Source organism: Eurypyga helias, unplaced genomic scaffold (genome assembly GCF_000690775.1).
Source record: "Eurypyga helias isolate BGI_N326 unplaced genomic scaffold, ASM69077v1 scaffold21513, whole genome shotgun sequence".
Taxonomy (NCBI): Eukaryota; Metazoa; Chordata; class Aves; order Eurypygiformes; family Eurypygidae; genus Eurypyga; species Eurypyga helias.
In genome coordinates this window covers 1-17,853 of record NW_010242289.1, presented here as the reverse complement: position 1 = coordinate 17,853, position 17,853 = coordinate 1, and the positions used below count along the sequence as shown (strand labels likewise).

The 17,853-nt window shown below is 46.4% G+C and overlaps 1 protein-coding gene across 1 annotated transcript; it reads right to left on the bottom strand.

Moving 5' to 3' along the window:
* Nucleotides 1–13,773: 13,773 nt before the first annotated feature.
* RPS13 (ribosomal protein S13) lies at nucleotides 13,774–17,652 on the bottom strand (the record flags this gene model as incomplete). The annotated part of the gene is made up of 5 exons (XM_010149044.1): nucleotides 13,774–13,851; nucleotides 14,498–14,598; nucleotides 14,930–15,099; nucleotides 15,976–16,054; nucleotides 17,579–17,652. Coding segments are annotated over 5 exons (458 nt in total), but the record flags the coding sequence as incomplete, so codon positions are not given.
* Nucleotides 17,653–17,853: the final 201 nt, after the last annotated feature.

Here is a 17,853-nt window from a genome sequence, read left to right as displayed (position 1 = left end):
TGTGATTGCATCTGTCACACACTGGTAGGTCTCTGGGTTGAGCGATACGATGAGCTTTTACATTTCCTTTCTTACAGCTTCATACTGTATGCCTCTACAGGAATGAACTTGTCAACTCCGATGCAAAATGAATGAATGGCTTTTAATCACTTTGATAATGTTAACGTTATTGCTTTGACAGGATAGCAGCAGATACAGTTTGCTGATTCAGCCACTTGTATAAGATCTAATGGGCTTTTCTGACTAATGCCATGCTCTAAAAATATGCACTGGACTAATAGATGAGCCTCTGCTACACTGAAAAACAGGCTCATTAAGACAATTCCTCTGAAAAGTGGCATTTTTATGACAAGATACTGAGGCATTTAATTACCCTGTATCCTGACAGAGCTGAAAGAAATTAATTAAAGAGGAAAAAAAATGTGCAGCTATGTAGCAGATCTTGAGGTAGGAAGAGATGCCAATAGTAGCATAAAGGGGAATTTGGGAACTGCAAGGCTGTTTCCCCAAAGGACGGAGTCTGTTGATAGGCTACAGACTGCCGTCCCTTTACACAGAACAGAAGGCTAGTTTCTGAGAGGACTTGTCATTACAGAGCAATTAATTTTCCCCGCTGTAGTCCTGCCAGGTGAATATCGGCTGCTGTTAAAGGACAGTGAAGTCAGAGGTTTGTGAGGGCAGAAAAGTCTTTAGTGACACTGGGGTAAGGGGCTTGTTTTCACTGCAGTGTCAGCGCGGATTATCCACCCTTAAGCTCATTCCCTGCGCTTCAAGTGAGCGTACAGGGAGAGTACGAAGCCCTGCTCAGGCTGCACCGTGCAGCAGGGCGGCTGGCGAAGAGGTTTCGGCAGGGCTGGCACACTTGGTCGCTGTGTGGGAAGCTGCTCCGGGTGATGCCGAGCGCAGCCCTGCTGCGGAGGCAAACACGGGGTTGACGGCACTGTGATGGCATTGGTCTGCCCTAGCTCACCGTTGTTGCTGGCCCAGCCATCAAACATGAAAACAAACCTTATGCAATCCCTGTCACTTTTTGGGCAGCGGTTTCCTCCAAACTTTGCTCCACTCTCCAGCACAGCCGTTTGTGCAGCCGCGTGGCAAACTGGATCAGAGAACTCTGGTTTAAAAAGATTTTTAAGAAATTAAAAAATCAACCAAATTAACCCCCAACATCTTTTATGATTATTTTTTTCTTCCCTAACCATATTGGTTCTCCTACAGCTTACCACCCTGCTGCATCAGTAACCTTGCCCACAGGACCGAAAAGGGACAGGAAGGGTAGGAAGAAGGGCCTGAGGAGGAGACTGCTAAATCCTGCTTAAGCAGGGCTGGCATCAAGTGAGAGCTCCACAGCCTGTGCTGTCCCCACTGAAGCATTAAGCAAGCCTCAAGGCACATATATTCTCACAAAGAGCTAACACTTAATCACACTAAAGACTTCTGCAGGCTACGTTAGAAGCCAGGCTTTGAGCTGAACTTCAAAGCACTGCAGTGGCGAGGACAGGCCCCGAGCAATCGTGAGTGGAGCCGATGGAGTTTTTCCTCTGTGAAGAACGGCTTCACTGGACACTGGCTGACATCAGCTGTCGGTACAGTGTGGTTTGGATCTTGCCTTTGTAGAAAGTCTCAGCCTGGAAATTGCTACATGCCATGGCCTGCACGCTACACGTGGTTTGCCAGGGCAAAGCCTCCAGCCCACAGCTGGTTCCAGCAGCATCTATTTCCATTCACATCACAGACATAGGTGGGCCACACAGCAGGGAGAAGCATCCCACAGAATAGATGGCACCCACAGCTGCTCAGACAGCCTGTGCCAGTTGTCTGATGATGAAACAGCGTTGATTTTGCTAACCCTTTTGTCACCTGAGCATTTGAGTGCTGTTGTGAGACAGCAACCTATGCCTGTCTTCAAACTGCGGTGATGAACTGCGACGGTTTCAGCACACGACTGTCACACTTAGCAGTCCACTGACATGACCAGAGGAGCACACGTCCTCCAGCGTTAGAGCTTCGCTCTAGCAAAGCACTTGTTAACTCTTTGCATTAATGCTATACGCGTGCATAAAAAGCGGAGCTTTTTTCATCGTTGGCACAAAAGCACAGCCACGTACCTGTATCTTTTAATAATTTTGAGAATTTTCAGAGGTTTAAATAACATGCTCCCAGCAACCATATGGATAGCTGAGCACTGCTCTACTAGCTCTAAACAAAAGCAGAATCCAAGCCACGGGGTCAGAGAGCACGCGTAGGTGTTGGTATTGACGGGAGACGTGTGGGGTAACAGGACACCACAAATACTTCAACCAAGGGCACACCTGCGCTCCCTGTCAGATGTACCTGACCCACACCCCTGCTTCAGAGGCACATCTCACCGGCGAGGCACCTGGAAACAGCCAACGAGGCATAGGGCAACCCACCCTGTGACTGACACCCTCTGGGGAGGCCTGTGAAGAACACGCAGTCGGCTGCACGGGTAAATACACCGGCTAAAAAGATCAGGAAGCAACGAACTAGATGGTCCCCCCGGTGCTTCCTTACCTTGGAGCGTCATTGGGAAATCTGCATGAGAACATCCCTGCTCGCTCTCATCCTACTGCCAGTGGAGCGAAGTAGCCCCGCATCTGCTGCACATTGCTGCCTGCATGGGAGAGGTGACCCTTCCTGGCAGCAGCTCCCTCTCGCTGAGAGCCACTCTTCCCTAGCACAGTCAACACCTCGGGCCAAGAAGTACATTTTTATTACCACAATTAACAAAGAGAAGCAGCTGTTTAAACAATATATAGCGACAAGTGCTAATACTTTGAAAAAACATCTACATCTACAAAATGTTCAGCACATCCCTCCATCATAGAGGATAAGAGAAGGACTGAAAACAGCTGAGTGGACATAAAGAGCTCACAAATGCCTTATTAATAATGTGTGTTGGATCTAATGATCTGTGAAACTGAAATGAGATTATTTGGATTATCTCATTAAACAAGAATAATAGCAATAGTAACTGGGTAGTAATTAGGAATGGGCCAATCCAAGGACAAACTAAATAATATGGGTCAAAAGACTCTTAATTAAGACTGTATTTTTGTGCCTCTGCTTCTATATCCAGAATTTACGAAGAAATCAAGAATCATGGCCAACCAAACAGCCCGATTCCAACAACCAGAAATTAAGCCACTGGCTACCCGCTCCCGTACGGATCATGCAGCCTAAACACTGAACAATGATGACATGGGACTACTGTGGCAGAGCTGACCTTGAGGTAACATAAACAAGTAGCCAAAATGTAGAATTGGTTTCAAAGGCTCAGCAATTAACAACCAGCCCCAGGCAAACCTGCAAGGGAGGGGCAGAGCGGAAACAATCCCTAATCTCAGCCCTTTGCTTTATCCACTGGCCATCGCAACTCCCAACAAAAGCAGGACTTGTCCTCAAAGTGTGAAAGCAATTCTTGAATGGGCTCAGTGTGTAAGTCAAGATGAAGCCCCACGTGAATTTTACTTTTTAGGCCTTATTTGTATGTCAGTATCCAGATGCTCTTTGGCCCAGGCCAAAGAACAGGACACCTCTGAAGCCTCCCAGGGATGGATGTGACATGAGGGATTAAACATGACAGATTTGGCCCGAGTGACAGGCCAAAAGGTCCCTTTATTCAAGTCCAAATTACTGTTGTACAAAACCTACTGCTCCTATTGCCTTCCTTAAGTACTCTTTACTTAACAGGAAAAGCCGGCAATATAATATACAGTGCAGTAGTAAAAGGCTATTCCAGGGGATTGGATAAATGACTCTAAAAAGTTAAGACAAACTGCTCAAAGGCCTGGCACCTGACACACAGCACCATCCCCACTTGGGTTTCCTATGGCAGCATGATCTAGCTGCACTTAATGCTCCAGAGTTATCGAGGCCACACCACAGCCCAACAACAAACCACAGACAGCATTTATCAAGGGAATTTAAAGTCAAAAACTTCCATCTTATTGGTCAGGACACGACGTGTTTATTTCCCTTTTAAGGCTTCTCTTCCACATACTGAATTATTAACATAAGCAAAGGAAAAAAAGAGGGTAATTGAAGGAAGCTGCTGTGAAGAAAGATGTCTTTGTTAGTAGAGTTATTTTATTAAGAACAGAAAATGCAGCCCTAGCTAACACACTCATAATTCTCCATGGAGTACAGCGTAATTTGGATCTTGCTTTTGTAGCAGGTTTGGACGATAAAAGAACTATGGTTTTAAAAATTAATTTGGAGGTGACAATGGCTTGGTAGACATTTGAAAGGCAAAGAGGGGTGAGAAAATCAAAGCAAACCCAATGACTACTCAATTACCCTGAAGGGGAAAGAGGCAGAGCTACCTCTAACGCAAGCACAGCACTCAATAATTCCACACTGAGGAAGGAAACATTTGAACAGTCATAACAGGGGGAAAAACCACTCTACTAAGAAAACTCCAAACTGCTTTGGGGACCCCATAGAGAGAAACTATGACACTGTTACATAAAAAACTAATTATCCTGATTTTGGGGATTTTGCCATGCCCCTCACAGGGTTGCGGCCTGCAGGCCACACACGGCATGTTGGAGCAATGCCTCTGGGCCACAGCTCCCTTCTCCCGGCTTTTCCCCTTTTTATCACAGACCTGTGCGGGTCACATAGCAGGGAGGGAAAAGAGTCTCCCAGAAAAGTCACTGGTGGCAGCAGCCTCCTGCTGCTCGGACCACAAGAGCTCATCTCACGCCGTTTCCCAGACTGGCTGGGCCGGTGACACCAACGGAGCACGGATGCAAAGGCTGCTGACGTGTCAAGCCTCCTCCAGCACGGAGCGGGCTACGTGACCTGCACACCCACTCGCTCCTGTGCTGCCTCGAGCCAGCTGTCAGGCAAAGCCGAACTCTGCAGTTGGCGTGACAGTAAAGAGCATTTAACAGATAGCTGTGCACCGAAAGGGATCCGCTTCTGCCTCCCACTCCTTAACTACCTCTTTCCTTATGTCAGATCTGAGCTGCCGTAGGAACTCAGGCTCGGTCAGCTGGAGCAGGCTAGCACACCAACATTGCTCAAAGGGTAGACTGCATCCTACGCAGCTAACGAGATAACAAATGAGTGTCAAAGATGTCAGTGGCATGAGGGGGAAGAGGATCAGTTAACACAAAACAGCCCTGCTGTCGACAGACAAGGAGTGGATCCAAAGAGCACAGACAGGTGGACATTCTTCTTCACACGATCTTCACCCCTAAAGCAAGTTGACCCCTACCTCGACATGTGTGATGTTTGGCTCTTCTCAGGCCACAGAACTGGGGAAGGTTCCCATCACCTAGAGCCAGCCTGGATGCAGAGAGCTGGGAGGCAGTCTATTCCCCTGCTTGGGAAACTGAGGCAAAAAAATAGGTAACGACTCTGTTTCCCCTTCCTTCTCCATAAAAAGAGAGAGAGATGCCTGCAATTCTGTGTCACACATCAAAATGGATAGCTGTTTCTTACTGGAAAGCAGAGCAAACTTCCTGGCAACGAGAAGTAAATGTCAGAAGCTTGGAAGGGTGGAAGGTTTCTGTTTAAGCAGGCTCTTAACTTGTACCTTGAATGGACTCCAGCAAGTGAAACTGCATGCATGCAGGATGCTGCGTGTATGAATGATGCAGGGGGCTGTGTGTGCCCACCAGACATGGGAGGTGCAGCAATCAGATGGGCCACCTTTGTGCCCTCTGGGGAGAGGTAATATGGAGCCAGGCACTGCTACTTCTGACAAAGACTTTTAGCCCGGCAGTGAGGCATCTAGCAGATCACCAGGATGTGCTGGCCTGGAAGTGCTGGAACAGGCAGCACTCAGACTACCCCAGCTATCCGGCACAGGTCAGAGAAAGCTCCAAATAACACACATCAGGACTCCAGGCACTTTAACGCACTCCCTGATAAGTCTCTGCACTTAGTAAATTGCAGGAGTACTAAGGGACTAGGGAGCAGTGGTCATATCTTCCCATCAAAAATACACGGCAAGAGGCAAGCTCTCACCGTCTCTGAGCTCATGCGAGAAAAAGATATGATTAAGACTAAAAACATACGGATGGTCAGCTCTTTTACACACACTGGGTGCTTGTCCTACTCAACAGTCTGATGCTAGCTAGGCTCGCTTTCTATCACTGCTAACATCTTGTTTACTCAGATGTTTAAGGATTAAAAATCAGGATGCAGGGAGGAAGGTCTACTATTCAGGTTATTCCAGCTAGTAGAAGTTCCACATTTTAAGACTGGCTGACACATGTGCAATACATTCTGATCCCTGGGTTTTCTTTTCTTTTTTTTTAGGCTAAGATTCTTGCACATTTGAATAAATCCAGGAGATGAACCTCTGTGTAAGTTCCCATGCTGGCAGATGAACCAAATCCAGCCATATACCTCTAAAGTCTGGGCAAACCACCCTAGTCGGTACCTGAGCACATCTGCTTCATCGTCAGCGTTGACTCTCGCATGACTTGCCACCACAACCGCAGCTTTCTGAAACTGCTGCTTCATTTCTTGTGCTTCCCCGGAGTGAGGCCCTGCAAAAGCTCAGGGCGGAGTTCAGTACGTGTGCTGTTAGCAAGCACCGCTGGGTAAACCTCCGGGTCCTCATCCCAAACGCCATTTCGCTTGACCCTCACTACAGAGTAAGTGACATGGGCAAAATATTCTGGTGTAACACGGTTGTTGATCACGTGGCACACTAGAATGAAACAGAAAAATACGTGCATGCGACAGCAAAAGGAATACTCTCAGCCTAAACTGCCAGCTACATAAACAGTACTAAGCTGCTGTATGCCACGGGATTATCCATCATTGTGATGAACTGAAGCCAAAGCCTGCGTTCTGTTAAACCCCATCTATCATCGGCATCTGCAGTATGACATTTCCGATTACAGTTGCTTTCAGACGAGCTTCTCAATTTTGTTGAGGAGACAAATCTAATTGCTGTTTAATACCAAACAACGCTGCAGCAGGACGTGATTGCTTTGCTTAAATAACATTGTTTCATGAAACTGCTCAGATTCAAGCCTATTAGTTTGATCTTTGGATCAGACCAGCAAGTCAGACAGGAATCTTTATCTGAAATAGAATTTCTTACCAGACCACTGTGACCCTCAGAATTTTATTACATAGCAGCAGAAGGTACTGATGTTTGCTAAGAGGGGAAGACACAATTTCCAGAGATCGCTGAAACATAGGCTTTAATGGCAAATCCTGGCTATTATGCTGCTAAAACGAGGGGATTATTGTGTAGTATTTTACCAAAGAACCTGTAAGTCAGGTAGTTTCAAAACTGAGAAGTGACAGTGTCTCAAATGTACAATATGGCCAAGCTCCTAACTTTTCCTGCTTTTTGTGTCCTTCTTCATTATATCCAAACTTGCCATACAGTGAAAGAGAACAGGAGACTGCATCATGACCTGCTCTGAGCTGGTAGAAGTACGGAATTATGTGTCCCACGAGAGCACAGCCAGCTAGGCAAAGCTCCGAGACAAAGTCTGGCTCTGTTTCCCGGTGCTCTATAGAGGAAGGAGGAAAGGCGCAGCCCACTCCCCACTCTGACAAAGAAGCGGTTGGGGAACTTCTCCCTCCACTCCCAAGCTTGCCCATACCTCAGTTCAAAAGGGATCATCGTAACTACCCAGTCAGTCACACCATGCTATCCTGTGCCAGGAGCAAGTGCCATGGTCTCTGTCCCCAAATGCTTCTGCAAACCGCCACCATGCTCAGCTCTACACCTCTCCCACATACGCTATTTACATATAAACATCCCTCTTTGTTTAAAGTGTAACTGGTTACAGGCTCACAGGTAGGACACAGGGCTGGGATGTCGGACATCAGAGCTCCATGCTAGCTCTCCTACTGCCCCAGGCAAGCCGTTTCACGGCTTTATGGCTCTGTCTCCCTGCAAAAGGTGGGGGATAGTCTACCCTGTTCTCACACAAACCTCAGATTTATGGGTCAAAAGTACTATATAAGAGCTAGACGTCAGTGAAATAGTGTTCCTGCAGCATCAGCGTTGCAACGCTCACATTTGGTGAATTCCAGAAAATGAAATGCCTGGTCCTAGGTCATTGCACACCACTCACAAGTGTAATAGAAGCGCTTGAAATTTGGAGCCACTGAAACCTGACTCACCTCCTTGCACATCACAGGAATGTTATTTGTTAATAAGGACTTTATCTGTTTATCATATATGTTTTTGAGATCCTAGATCTATTGAAACTAGCTAAATACTATTTTTAACAATTATATTCTTGTACTGCTTTCCAGATATAGTGTGGCTTAATTGCAAAAAAAAAAAAAAGAAGAGAATCCAAACTTGATTCTGCTGCTGAAGAAAGTTATCAGGAGTAACTACCGAAGTGAAGTCTAAGGAGGTATCTGCAGCATGAGTCTGAGCTGTAAATGGAATACCCAACGCAAGAGACAGGTATTACTATATCAGCACTTTCTAAAAATTTATCAAGTTACAGTCCTAGGTTTTCCAAGACTGGCAGAGCTAAGCAAGATGGGATGGACTTCATTTTAAGGAAAAGGAAGATGTAATGCTTTTTACATCTTTTAAAGAAAAAAAACTCACAAGGAAACAAGTTCTTTTACAGCCTGTATGTCACAACAGCTTTTGGTGTGCCCCAGTGTCCACTAACATACATTATACTGAGAGAGGTTCCCACCCCCTGTCTTGCTAATCTCAAATGCCTTTGCTATCAGAACTGATCCTCTGAGACTTGGATCCTTCCCAAGTTCATTTAACCTGATTAATTTTTAATGGCTGTCACTGGTTATTTCACCCAGTCAGTCAACAGCTTCCACAGTTCAAAACGCCAGCCACTCTCTTCCCACTCTGGCACAACACAGGGCTCGGGATCTGCAGAAATTATTCATCTGCATCATAAAGAACTTGAAGGAGCTGTAAAAGAGATTGATCCCTGACAGCTGCACTGAACTTGAAAGCCCCTTCCTAGCTCTGAAGAAGGAGAATTCTGACCTGAAAAGGGGTCTTGACTGAGCAGCCTCAAAGAGAATAAAATATTAGCCTGTAAAACCAGCATTCACTAGAAAACTCAGGTGATCTTTTAATGTAGGTACACCTCTTGCCTCAGGCACAGCCAAGGTAATTACTTGCCACACGGCATAGCTCAAGCTGGGGTTGATGTAACAGGCTGCACTTCACTCCTTTGTCCTAAGCACCAAGCCAGCCTCCAGAAATTAACTGCCGGTACTTCTCTAGTGACCAAGCCCCGTAGGACAACACTACTATTTACTGTCATATCCCATACATATTGCTACACCATTAACATTAACCTTTTATACTGATGCAGCTCCAGCTACTGCATCTGTGCTGGTCACTGCCCTCAGTAACTCCCATGGTGACGGGAACGAACTCACACTAGGCATGACAAGGGCTATACTTCTAACCAGAATTAAAATATAGCCCAAATGCAGGGGAGGTTGGAGAGGAAAGAGGGAAACCTTCATTTATCCAACTGCAAGTACGTCCAGAAAACATTGAGAAGCAAGAAATTGCTTGCAGACACCCCATTAGTGCAGTGGACTCTGCAGAACCCTTTCCTGTTGCCAAGGTACAGTGCTGACGGAGGGAGGCTTCCAGGGCACCAGGCACATAGTCATGCAAATGTGCCGAGTTACTGAAGGGACTGCCCAGCAACACAGCACGCTTTTTTCACTAGTTTGGTCCCAGCCTTGAAAAGGAAACATGGCCTAAGCCAGAAACACGGGCTATCCCAGAGCTGTGCAAGTACCAAACTGGCCTCTGGGGATTCAGTAGGCCCTACTGCTCTATTGAAATGGGAACGGAGAAAGAAACCGGCCCTTGGGTTGTGAGAAACACGTGCAGTGGTTTTTAACTACGTTGTTTGTCATGATCTGTAAGTGACACTGAAAACACTGGAAGAAAGTGACACACAAACCTTCACTCAAAAACCAGAGTACACGTTTCATTCACGTTTCGCTACTTTGGATTAGCTTGCACGCCAGGATTTTTAGTAAAAAACTGTAAAAGGCTTGCTGGCAGAAAACACAACTGAAAACACACTTAGAAGCTCTGTTTTCCAGAAGAAGCAGAAGAGCACACACCTGCAGCCATCCATTTATAACCCAAATATTTTCTTGCCTTTTCTGGTTGTTATTACTACAGCTTGGTTGACTTTTGCTCTTTTCAGGTAGAAAATTTCATGGTTTCCAGCAACGGTAGAGACTTATCAACAGAATAACTGGTGTTTAAGTTTCCTTAGTTGAAATAAATTACCAGAAGTTTCTTGTTTTTCACAGAATTACTTGCAAACAGGAGCTGTCAATTAGAAAAATCAATGGAGGTAAGAGATGGTTTATTTGCCTCCATGAGGGAACTTGTCGAACACCACAAAATCCTTAAAAATTAACAGATACCCAGCACTCGGTGTCCTGGCCATGACTGAATCAAAGATTCCCTTTAAACCCCTGTCAGGGTTAATCATCCCTGTATTTAACATCTCACTCTCAAACTCTTTCCTAAAAACAAAGGTAAAAACAGCGTGTGGCATCAATCACCTACTTGCTTAACCATAGGAACAAAGACTCACCTTTCTGGACTTACCATTACAGGATGAGCTGCAGAAATGAAGAAAACATGAAGTCATGTTCACACATTCAAATGCTGAATGTCCTAGCTGACCCAAATCAGGGTAAGCTAAACCCATGCCACCTAAAGGGACATTGTCTTATTTGCCAAAAAAGAAAAAAAAAGGGGTAAGGGAGGAAATATCCTTAACAGCAACACACACACACCCCAACAATTGTCCGGGCAAATACTTAGAACAGAAAAACTTGGAACAAGGCAGGGTGGCGAGGAAGTGCAGGCCAAGGCCAAAGCAGGCAAGAGAAGGAGCTTCATGCTCCTGAGACAAAACATGTATCAGAAAGGACCGGGAGTCTGTGTAGGAAAAACAACGCATAGCCCAAAGAACGCCCTTGTCCCACCTCCCTGCACCACATCCAGGGGAGGATATGAAGCTTCAGACCTGAAGTAAACCAATTCCCTCCTTAGCACCCTCAGCGACCGACCAGTAACTGCAAGAATCATCGTTCTTCCTGAAACAACCCTACAAGAAGCCTTCCTGGAGAGCACAGCATGGGCAGGCATCTGCCAAAGGCCCCGAGAACCACGGCTTGCTGTGGGTGGCCTCTGAAGGGCAGGGCGGGCTTCGCTGCACCAGAGAGGCCAAGGGAGCTGGGAGTGGGGGAGGCTGCATGCTCCTTCCGTGTGCCCCGGCATCATGCTGGGGAAAAAGCTCACTCACACTGGGATAGGGGGAAAAAAGAAGTCATTATTTGGATTCGTACCTGCTGGGAAAGCAAAAAATACCGCAGAAGGAGCAACCCTAGACATGCAGAAAAGGCTGCTAGGAATGAGGCAGAAACAGGAGCAAAGATTCGGAAGGTTAAGCCAAGGCAAAAGAAATCATGAAGAGACAAGGCAATGTGACAGGAGAAAGCAAGAGGGCAGTGGGCCCGAAGTCTGCAGAACACCCGACTGCTGGGGAGAGGGAAGCCAGACCAGTGCCTGGAGATCACCATGGGGCACAGGTAGTTTGTGCTGACTCATGTAAAGAATTATTTTTGGGCCCAACTACTGTCAGATCTAGATTTGTTCTCATTACTGCATCTCTCCAGCCGAGGGAAGTTAGAGCACCTTTACCCACAGCAGCAGGAAAGACTAACTCTCCCAAGCAGCCTCCGCCTGTATTGTACCTGTGCAGCTGGATCCCAAGTCCTGAGCTGCCTGGTACAGTCCCCGTGCTTGGCTATGTGGTAGGAGACTTGGGAGTCCACCTGCAGAGTTTCACTCTCATCCAGGCACAGCCCTGCACCACAGCCCCAGGCGGTAAACTTACCCCATGTTTCCACAGGACCACGTTCCTCCTGGTCACCGCACCCCCCAAATGCATAGCTTGGAACCACATTTCATAGCAGTTCCCTTCCCTGGGGAGGACTGACCCCTGCTAGTGCCCTGGATCCATGGTTCCCTCATCTGGCCAGGCACCCCCTCCCCGTGGCATACCAGCTGCTGGGCAGTGTGCCCGAGGGCATGTAACTGAGTGTACCCCTCCTGGGAATGGAAGGGGTAAGGGGCTGAGATCGTAACGAGTGGACAATTTACTTCAGCTACCCTATGTGACTTACGGGAAATACAGGCTCTAGCAATGTAAGCAGCAGAAGTATGTGCACTTAACAATGCAATCACAGTATGATTACCCCTCCACGAGAGTTCCACAGGCAGTAAACATGGTGCACCTCTGTCCTCACCTCCGACACTTAGCTCCAATCTTACTGCAAGCCCCGGATCTGTCCCTGGGTAACTGCATTCCCACAGTACAGCACAACACATTCATCTGCAGGGTGCTCCCCCTCTCCTCCATTCCCGGGGCAGGCCCCTGCCCTTCCCTCTTCCCCTGGCCAGGTCGGCAGCTCTGCACCACCACCCACATGCCACACATGCGGCACAGCCTGCTCTCAGCCCCTCAGCTGCCGGGAAACACCGCACAGGTGGTGTTCAGGCCCAAACAGCCCAGTAGCACAAAACACAAGAACTGCGTAAGGTTCTACACGACCGTGCCCCAAAGGGCTGTGGGGGCACGGGACCCCGCCGAGCAGGGGTCGGCCCGGCCCCCGCAGTTCATCTCCAGGTGGCACCACCCGCAGCCTGGCAAAGCAACGCGCGTGTTTCCGAGTGCCATCTGCCGGTACTTTCCTTATTTACATACAGCTATTTCACGAGAGGCGCCCATGTGCTTCTCGTTGGCCGTACCTCCAACCCCACAGACTTGTTTTCCATACCATGGAAAACGGTTTATTGCATCAACATCCTCGCACACTTAATTACACTGCGAGAGCCCGGCAAGGGATCACCAGAACCTTTCAGAAACGATTTTGACAGCACATGGAGGCTGGTAAGATGGACCAGACAGAGTTCAACTGGAGTGCAGGGCTTTTCTTTTAAAACCGCCTTAATCACATGTCTATATTTAGCTTCATAATCAGGGCAGAGGAATCCCATCTTCCTGCAAAATCAGTCCTGTAAGTTACCAGGCCCCACTGGTTATGAACAAGGAAGTAGCTGCTACACTTGACACAACTGTCAGGGCTTGCTAAAATATTTGATTTCCTCCTAACATGGAAAAGCTCCATTCTCCACGCTGCTCCAGCAGAAAGATGACTCTTAAGGTTAAAACCACGCAGAACCTGGAAGCACCACCTCAGCCACAGTGACTATAGGACAGCAGCTGCCCTTTGGGCTCAGGGGAACTACCTCAGTGAAGACATAACATCTGCAGAGAGCCCAACTGTTGTCTGCATTTACCCACAGCTCAGTCATTCCTAAAACGACTTAGACATGACAGCAACGGTTACCGTCAGGAACTGGTTGAGGTCTCCTTAAGCTTTCTGCACAAGAACAGATCCACACGACCTGCGCTGAATTAATTTACCTGGAAGTTCTTCCTGCAGGACACACGGAACACGGCTCCCCACAAACAAAACACACTTGCTGTGAGTGACTGGGTCACTTCACTAACTGGAGGCTGCCAGATCAAACACCCAGTTTAAGCACAGACACAAACCATGCAGCCACCGTGTTAGAACGGCAACAACCACTACCCCGATCTGACACTGTCGGGCAGCAATAAACCCCACCGCACATTGCGCCTGACAACCTCCCATTCACACACAGCTTCCGGAAACAAGTGGCTAAGACACCAACCACTCAGAGACAACACAAACTCAGTTAATGAAAATTTATTCTCTCAGCGAGTCACAGCCAGCTCTTACGCGACCAGGGCAGAAGCTGTCGATGATTCACTACAAAGAGAGAAGAGAGCGAGAAAAATTAAAATAATTCATCACAGAGGCAGTTTTCAAACCAGTTGACACAGCTTTAACCACCAGTCCTGAGCTTAATCGCTACCTGTTAAGATTTTTATGACATAAAGACTTCTATCTTCCTTTTAAAGTAAAAGTATTGGGATAAAGAGCACAAAACCATCTACTCAAAAACCTGGCTAGCTGCACTTGAGTCTCTTGAGAAAAAAAGCAGCTAACCCTGACATCCATGCCAATTCTCTGACACTGGCTAAGTTTTCCTACAGACTAGGAACTACTTTCATTTTTGCCACAGCTACGAAGCCCTTTCTCAATGCATTTTGAAAGTAACGTGCACTACAGAGGTTTCCGAGTAAGAACAAAGGCTGCAGGTTTGTATGAAGTGCTGTAAGAACTACCCAGTGACTTCACTCCTTCAGACAATTATTTAAGTGTTGTGACCGTCATTTTACCCAGCACTAAGTTTCACTGATCTAGTATTTATGAAAAATACCTAGTCTTTGCTGCCTGGCTTACCTACAAGCCTGATCTTAACGCACTCCTCACACACCGAGTAACAGCCCCGGCATATTGTTTACAAAAGCTACAAGGCTTCAGTGAAGACAGTAACATAGAGAAGACTTACTATTTCCAATTGGGCGGCAGGACTCTCTTAGTCTTGTAGTAGCGAGCCAACCTATGGATTCGGCTTTCAATCAGGATCAGACGGAACTTGGCATCTTTATCCTTGAAAAGAACGTTACGTTACAACCAAGCACTACTGCGACTTCTCAGCGATGCAAACGAGCTTTAGTAAAAAATCCACAGCTACTGCTACAAACTCCACATTCTCACCACCGAAGTCTGATGAATCCAGTAAAACAATGCTTTTAAGATCCTTTTCACAGACAAAGACCATTTTCCTTCACCAAAATGCCTCCCCAAACCTCTACGTTTACTCAATGGGGTGGCTAACAGGAAGTGCACTGAAAGTCTTTGCTCTGTCAAGCTGTAAACAAACAATGTATTACTTGGAAAACACAAATACAGAGAGTTATCTACTTAAATCAGCACCCACCTTCCTGTTTCTTTCAAGATGTTTGCGCACAGCAACAGCTTTCTTAATCAAGTGGTAAAGATCCTCTGGAAGGTCCGGGGCTAGTCCCTTCGATTTAAGGATTCTCAAGATTTTGTTGCCAGTAACAAAGCGAACCTGGGCAACACCGTGGGAATCCCTCAGGATCACACCTGAAACAAACATTTACATCTCACACTGAAAAGAAAAAAGCTTAAACAAATCTTCTAAGTGTAAGGTTGGTTTCACAAGATATCCAGAGCAGGTCTTCTGTAAATAAAAAACGTTTCTGGCGGGAAGTGTGAATAAACGGTGGGCGACGAGTGTGCAAAATACAACCATCAGACACTGAGTTTATCAGAGAGCACTAACCAGACAACTAACCCACCCATCACATGTAGGCAGGTAAGTGCTACAATATTATTGAGAAATTTTTGACAGGACTCATTAAAGCTAGGTATTCAATCACCCTTTTCTCTGTGGTTAACAAGGACGACAGAAAAAATGTACCGTACCACAGGGATCGTTAAAACTCTCAGGATTACAAGGGAAAAAACCCAACACTTGCACAGCACCTAATTACGCTGCGTAGCTCAGGACCACACAAAGCTGTAGCACGCGTACACTTAAGCAGAGCTCCAAGGGGTCCAACTACCGAGAACCAGTCCATTGGGCAGGTACAGTGCCTGGCTCAGCAAGCTCCTGAACACAGGGCTGCCTACCTTGATGTTAGGTTTTTCTCCAAGACACCGGGCAGACTAAACCTCCCTGTAACACCTATTAGTGGCAACTCCTCAGGATAGGTTATAAGATCAAATCAGATGCTTCACATTTTCTGCTTGGAAAAAAACACCTCCATTACTTCACCAAATATGCTTCTTGTGAGAACGAGACGTACTCGTTTTTAGTGGTATCCGTGCAATGAATGCCTGGGTACATCAAGAAACCTGTGTTTTCTTAGCATCTTATTTAACATAGCTGAAGGAACAATTACATTATTACAGTCAGAAGTGTTCTGTCTCCACCCAGGAGTTATCAGTAAACCTTACCGATTTGTGAGGGAGTCAGGCCTTTTTTAGCCAGCTTGTAGATCTGTTCCTTTACATCATCAGAAGTAAGTTTCAGCCACTAAAGAAAATCAGAAAAAAAAAAATCCCAACTGATGAACACTGCTTAATACCGAGGCACAGGCTAGCTGTACGGAAGCTTTTTATAAATGGCAGAAACAGATGCTTTATAATGCTTGAAAAAACAATCCAGAACTGAAATTGTACTTCTAATGACAGAGAAACTTCTTGGCACACTACAAACCCATAGTGCTAGTGAGGTACGGTGGGGGAAGGCAGAGGTGAAAGTCTCTGATTAGAACACCCCATGTAGCCTCCAACCAACTGCTGTAGCACCAGTTTAACTGCCACACTGGAAATGCGAATACAGATTTACAGGGGGGTCTGAAATCAGTCACCGGGAAGGAATTTAGCTGGGCCTTTGACAAAAATGCAAACGTGAGCCACTCAGCCATCTCTTAGTCAAGCCCCTAGAGAGGTTAGTGAAAAATCAAACTTTTAAGTAAACAAATTACTTAAAAAATAAATTGCTCTGCTCAGACACGACTATACCTTTTCTACTTTTGTGATTATTAAGGTGGTATTCTCATTTGTGATTAAGTTTTTGTAATTATTATTTGTGATTATTAAATTCTTATTATTAAAATAAGAAGCTAGGTAATGCTTGTTTTTGCAACAACGTACAAAATCTCCTGGTTTTTTTTTTTTCTCCTTTTTAATACTGTCATGTTATGACATAGGAAAGCACAGCAAAAAATGTATTTGGAAGTGTTCTACAGATTACAGTTCAAAACAGAATACAAACAAAACAGCAAAACCACCCTTTTTTTAAAACAAGTACAGCATTTGAGCATCCTAATCATTATTATTAAACTATCTAACCGTAAGTAATACTTTAAGCTGCTTCCTATTATCTTATTTTGAACTGCATCTCTATTTTCACGTTTTGTGCTTGAATTTCGTGTTTCCATTTAACTGTTTTTCAGTGCATGCTTTTCCATATGCACCCACAAACAGATCCTCCCACGACACAGTCTTGCAAAGCAAGCCAGGCTAAGGACAGGCTAAGCAGCTGCTCGTTTAGCTGGCAGGTAAGCCTTCTAAGTGGAAGTGCCCTGAGTGACCTAAGGACACACTGAAATCACTCAAGTTAGTGCTCTCACCAGCAAATTACTGTTACAAGTAGTTTAGAAAACAGTCGGTTTATTCCACAATGGCAAAAGCCAAACTCCAGTGTGAAGAAAACAATTTAATCTTTAGGAATTATCAGCATTCAGAGTAAAGATAATTGAAACAGCACTTAAATAAAGGGAAGTACAAAAAGATACTTTTTTTCCCCCCCCAACAAATCATCTGACCAGGAAACAACACTTGCTTCTGGAGTACCCTAAAAACCACTGGCTAAGACAGCATTTTACCAGGCTATAATTTAAAAATGCTACCACAAAATATTACAGGTCTCTTGGTTTCGCCCCTCTTCCTAGGAACTGCGGAACTGCACGATGGGAACCAGACCCTGCCCTGACGCGCAGGACAGAGCCGCCCGGGCCTGCCGAAGCGAGGTCGGGGTGGGAAAGCCACTTACCGTAGGCACGCTGCGTCTGTAGGGCAAGGCTGACTGGGACAGGCCCTTTCTGTGAGGAAGAAGGAGATCACACGCTCAGCGGAGCCGGACAAGCTGGAATCCCGCCCTGACCCCAATACGAGCGTTTCCTGCTCGGCTGAGGCCTGCAGCCTCCCCCTTTGCCTGGAGACAGTGCCTCCGGTATGGGCCGCGCCGTGAACAGGAGCCCGGGCACCACAAACACACCCCTGCCCGGAGCCGGCCGAGACAACCCGCACCTCAGTCCCGGCCCGAGC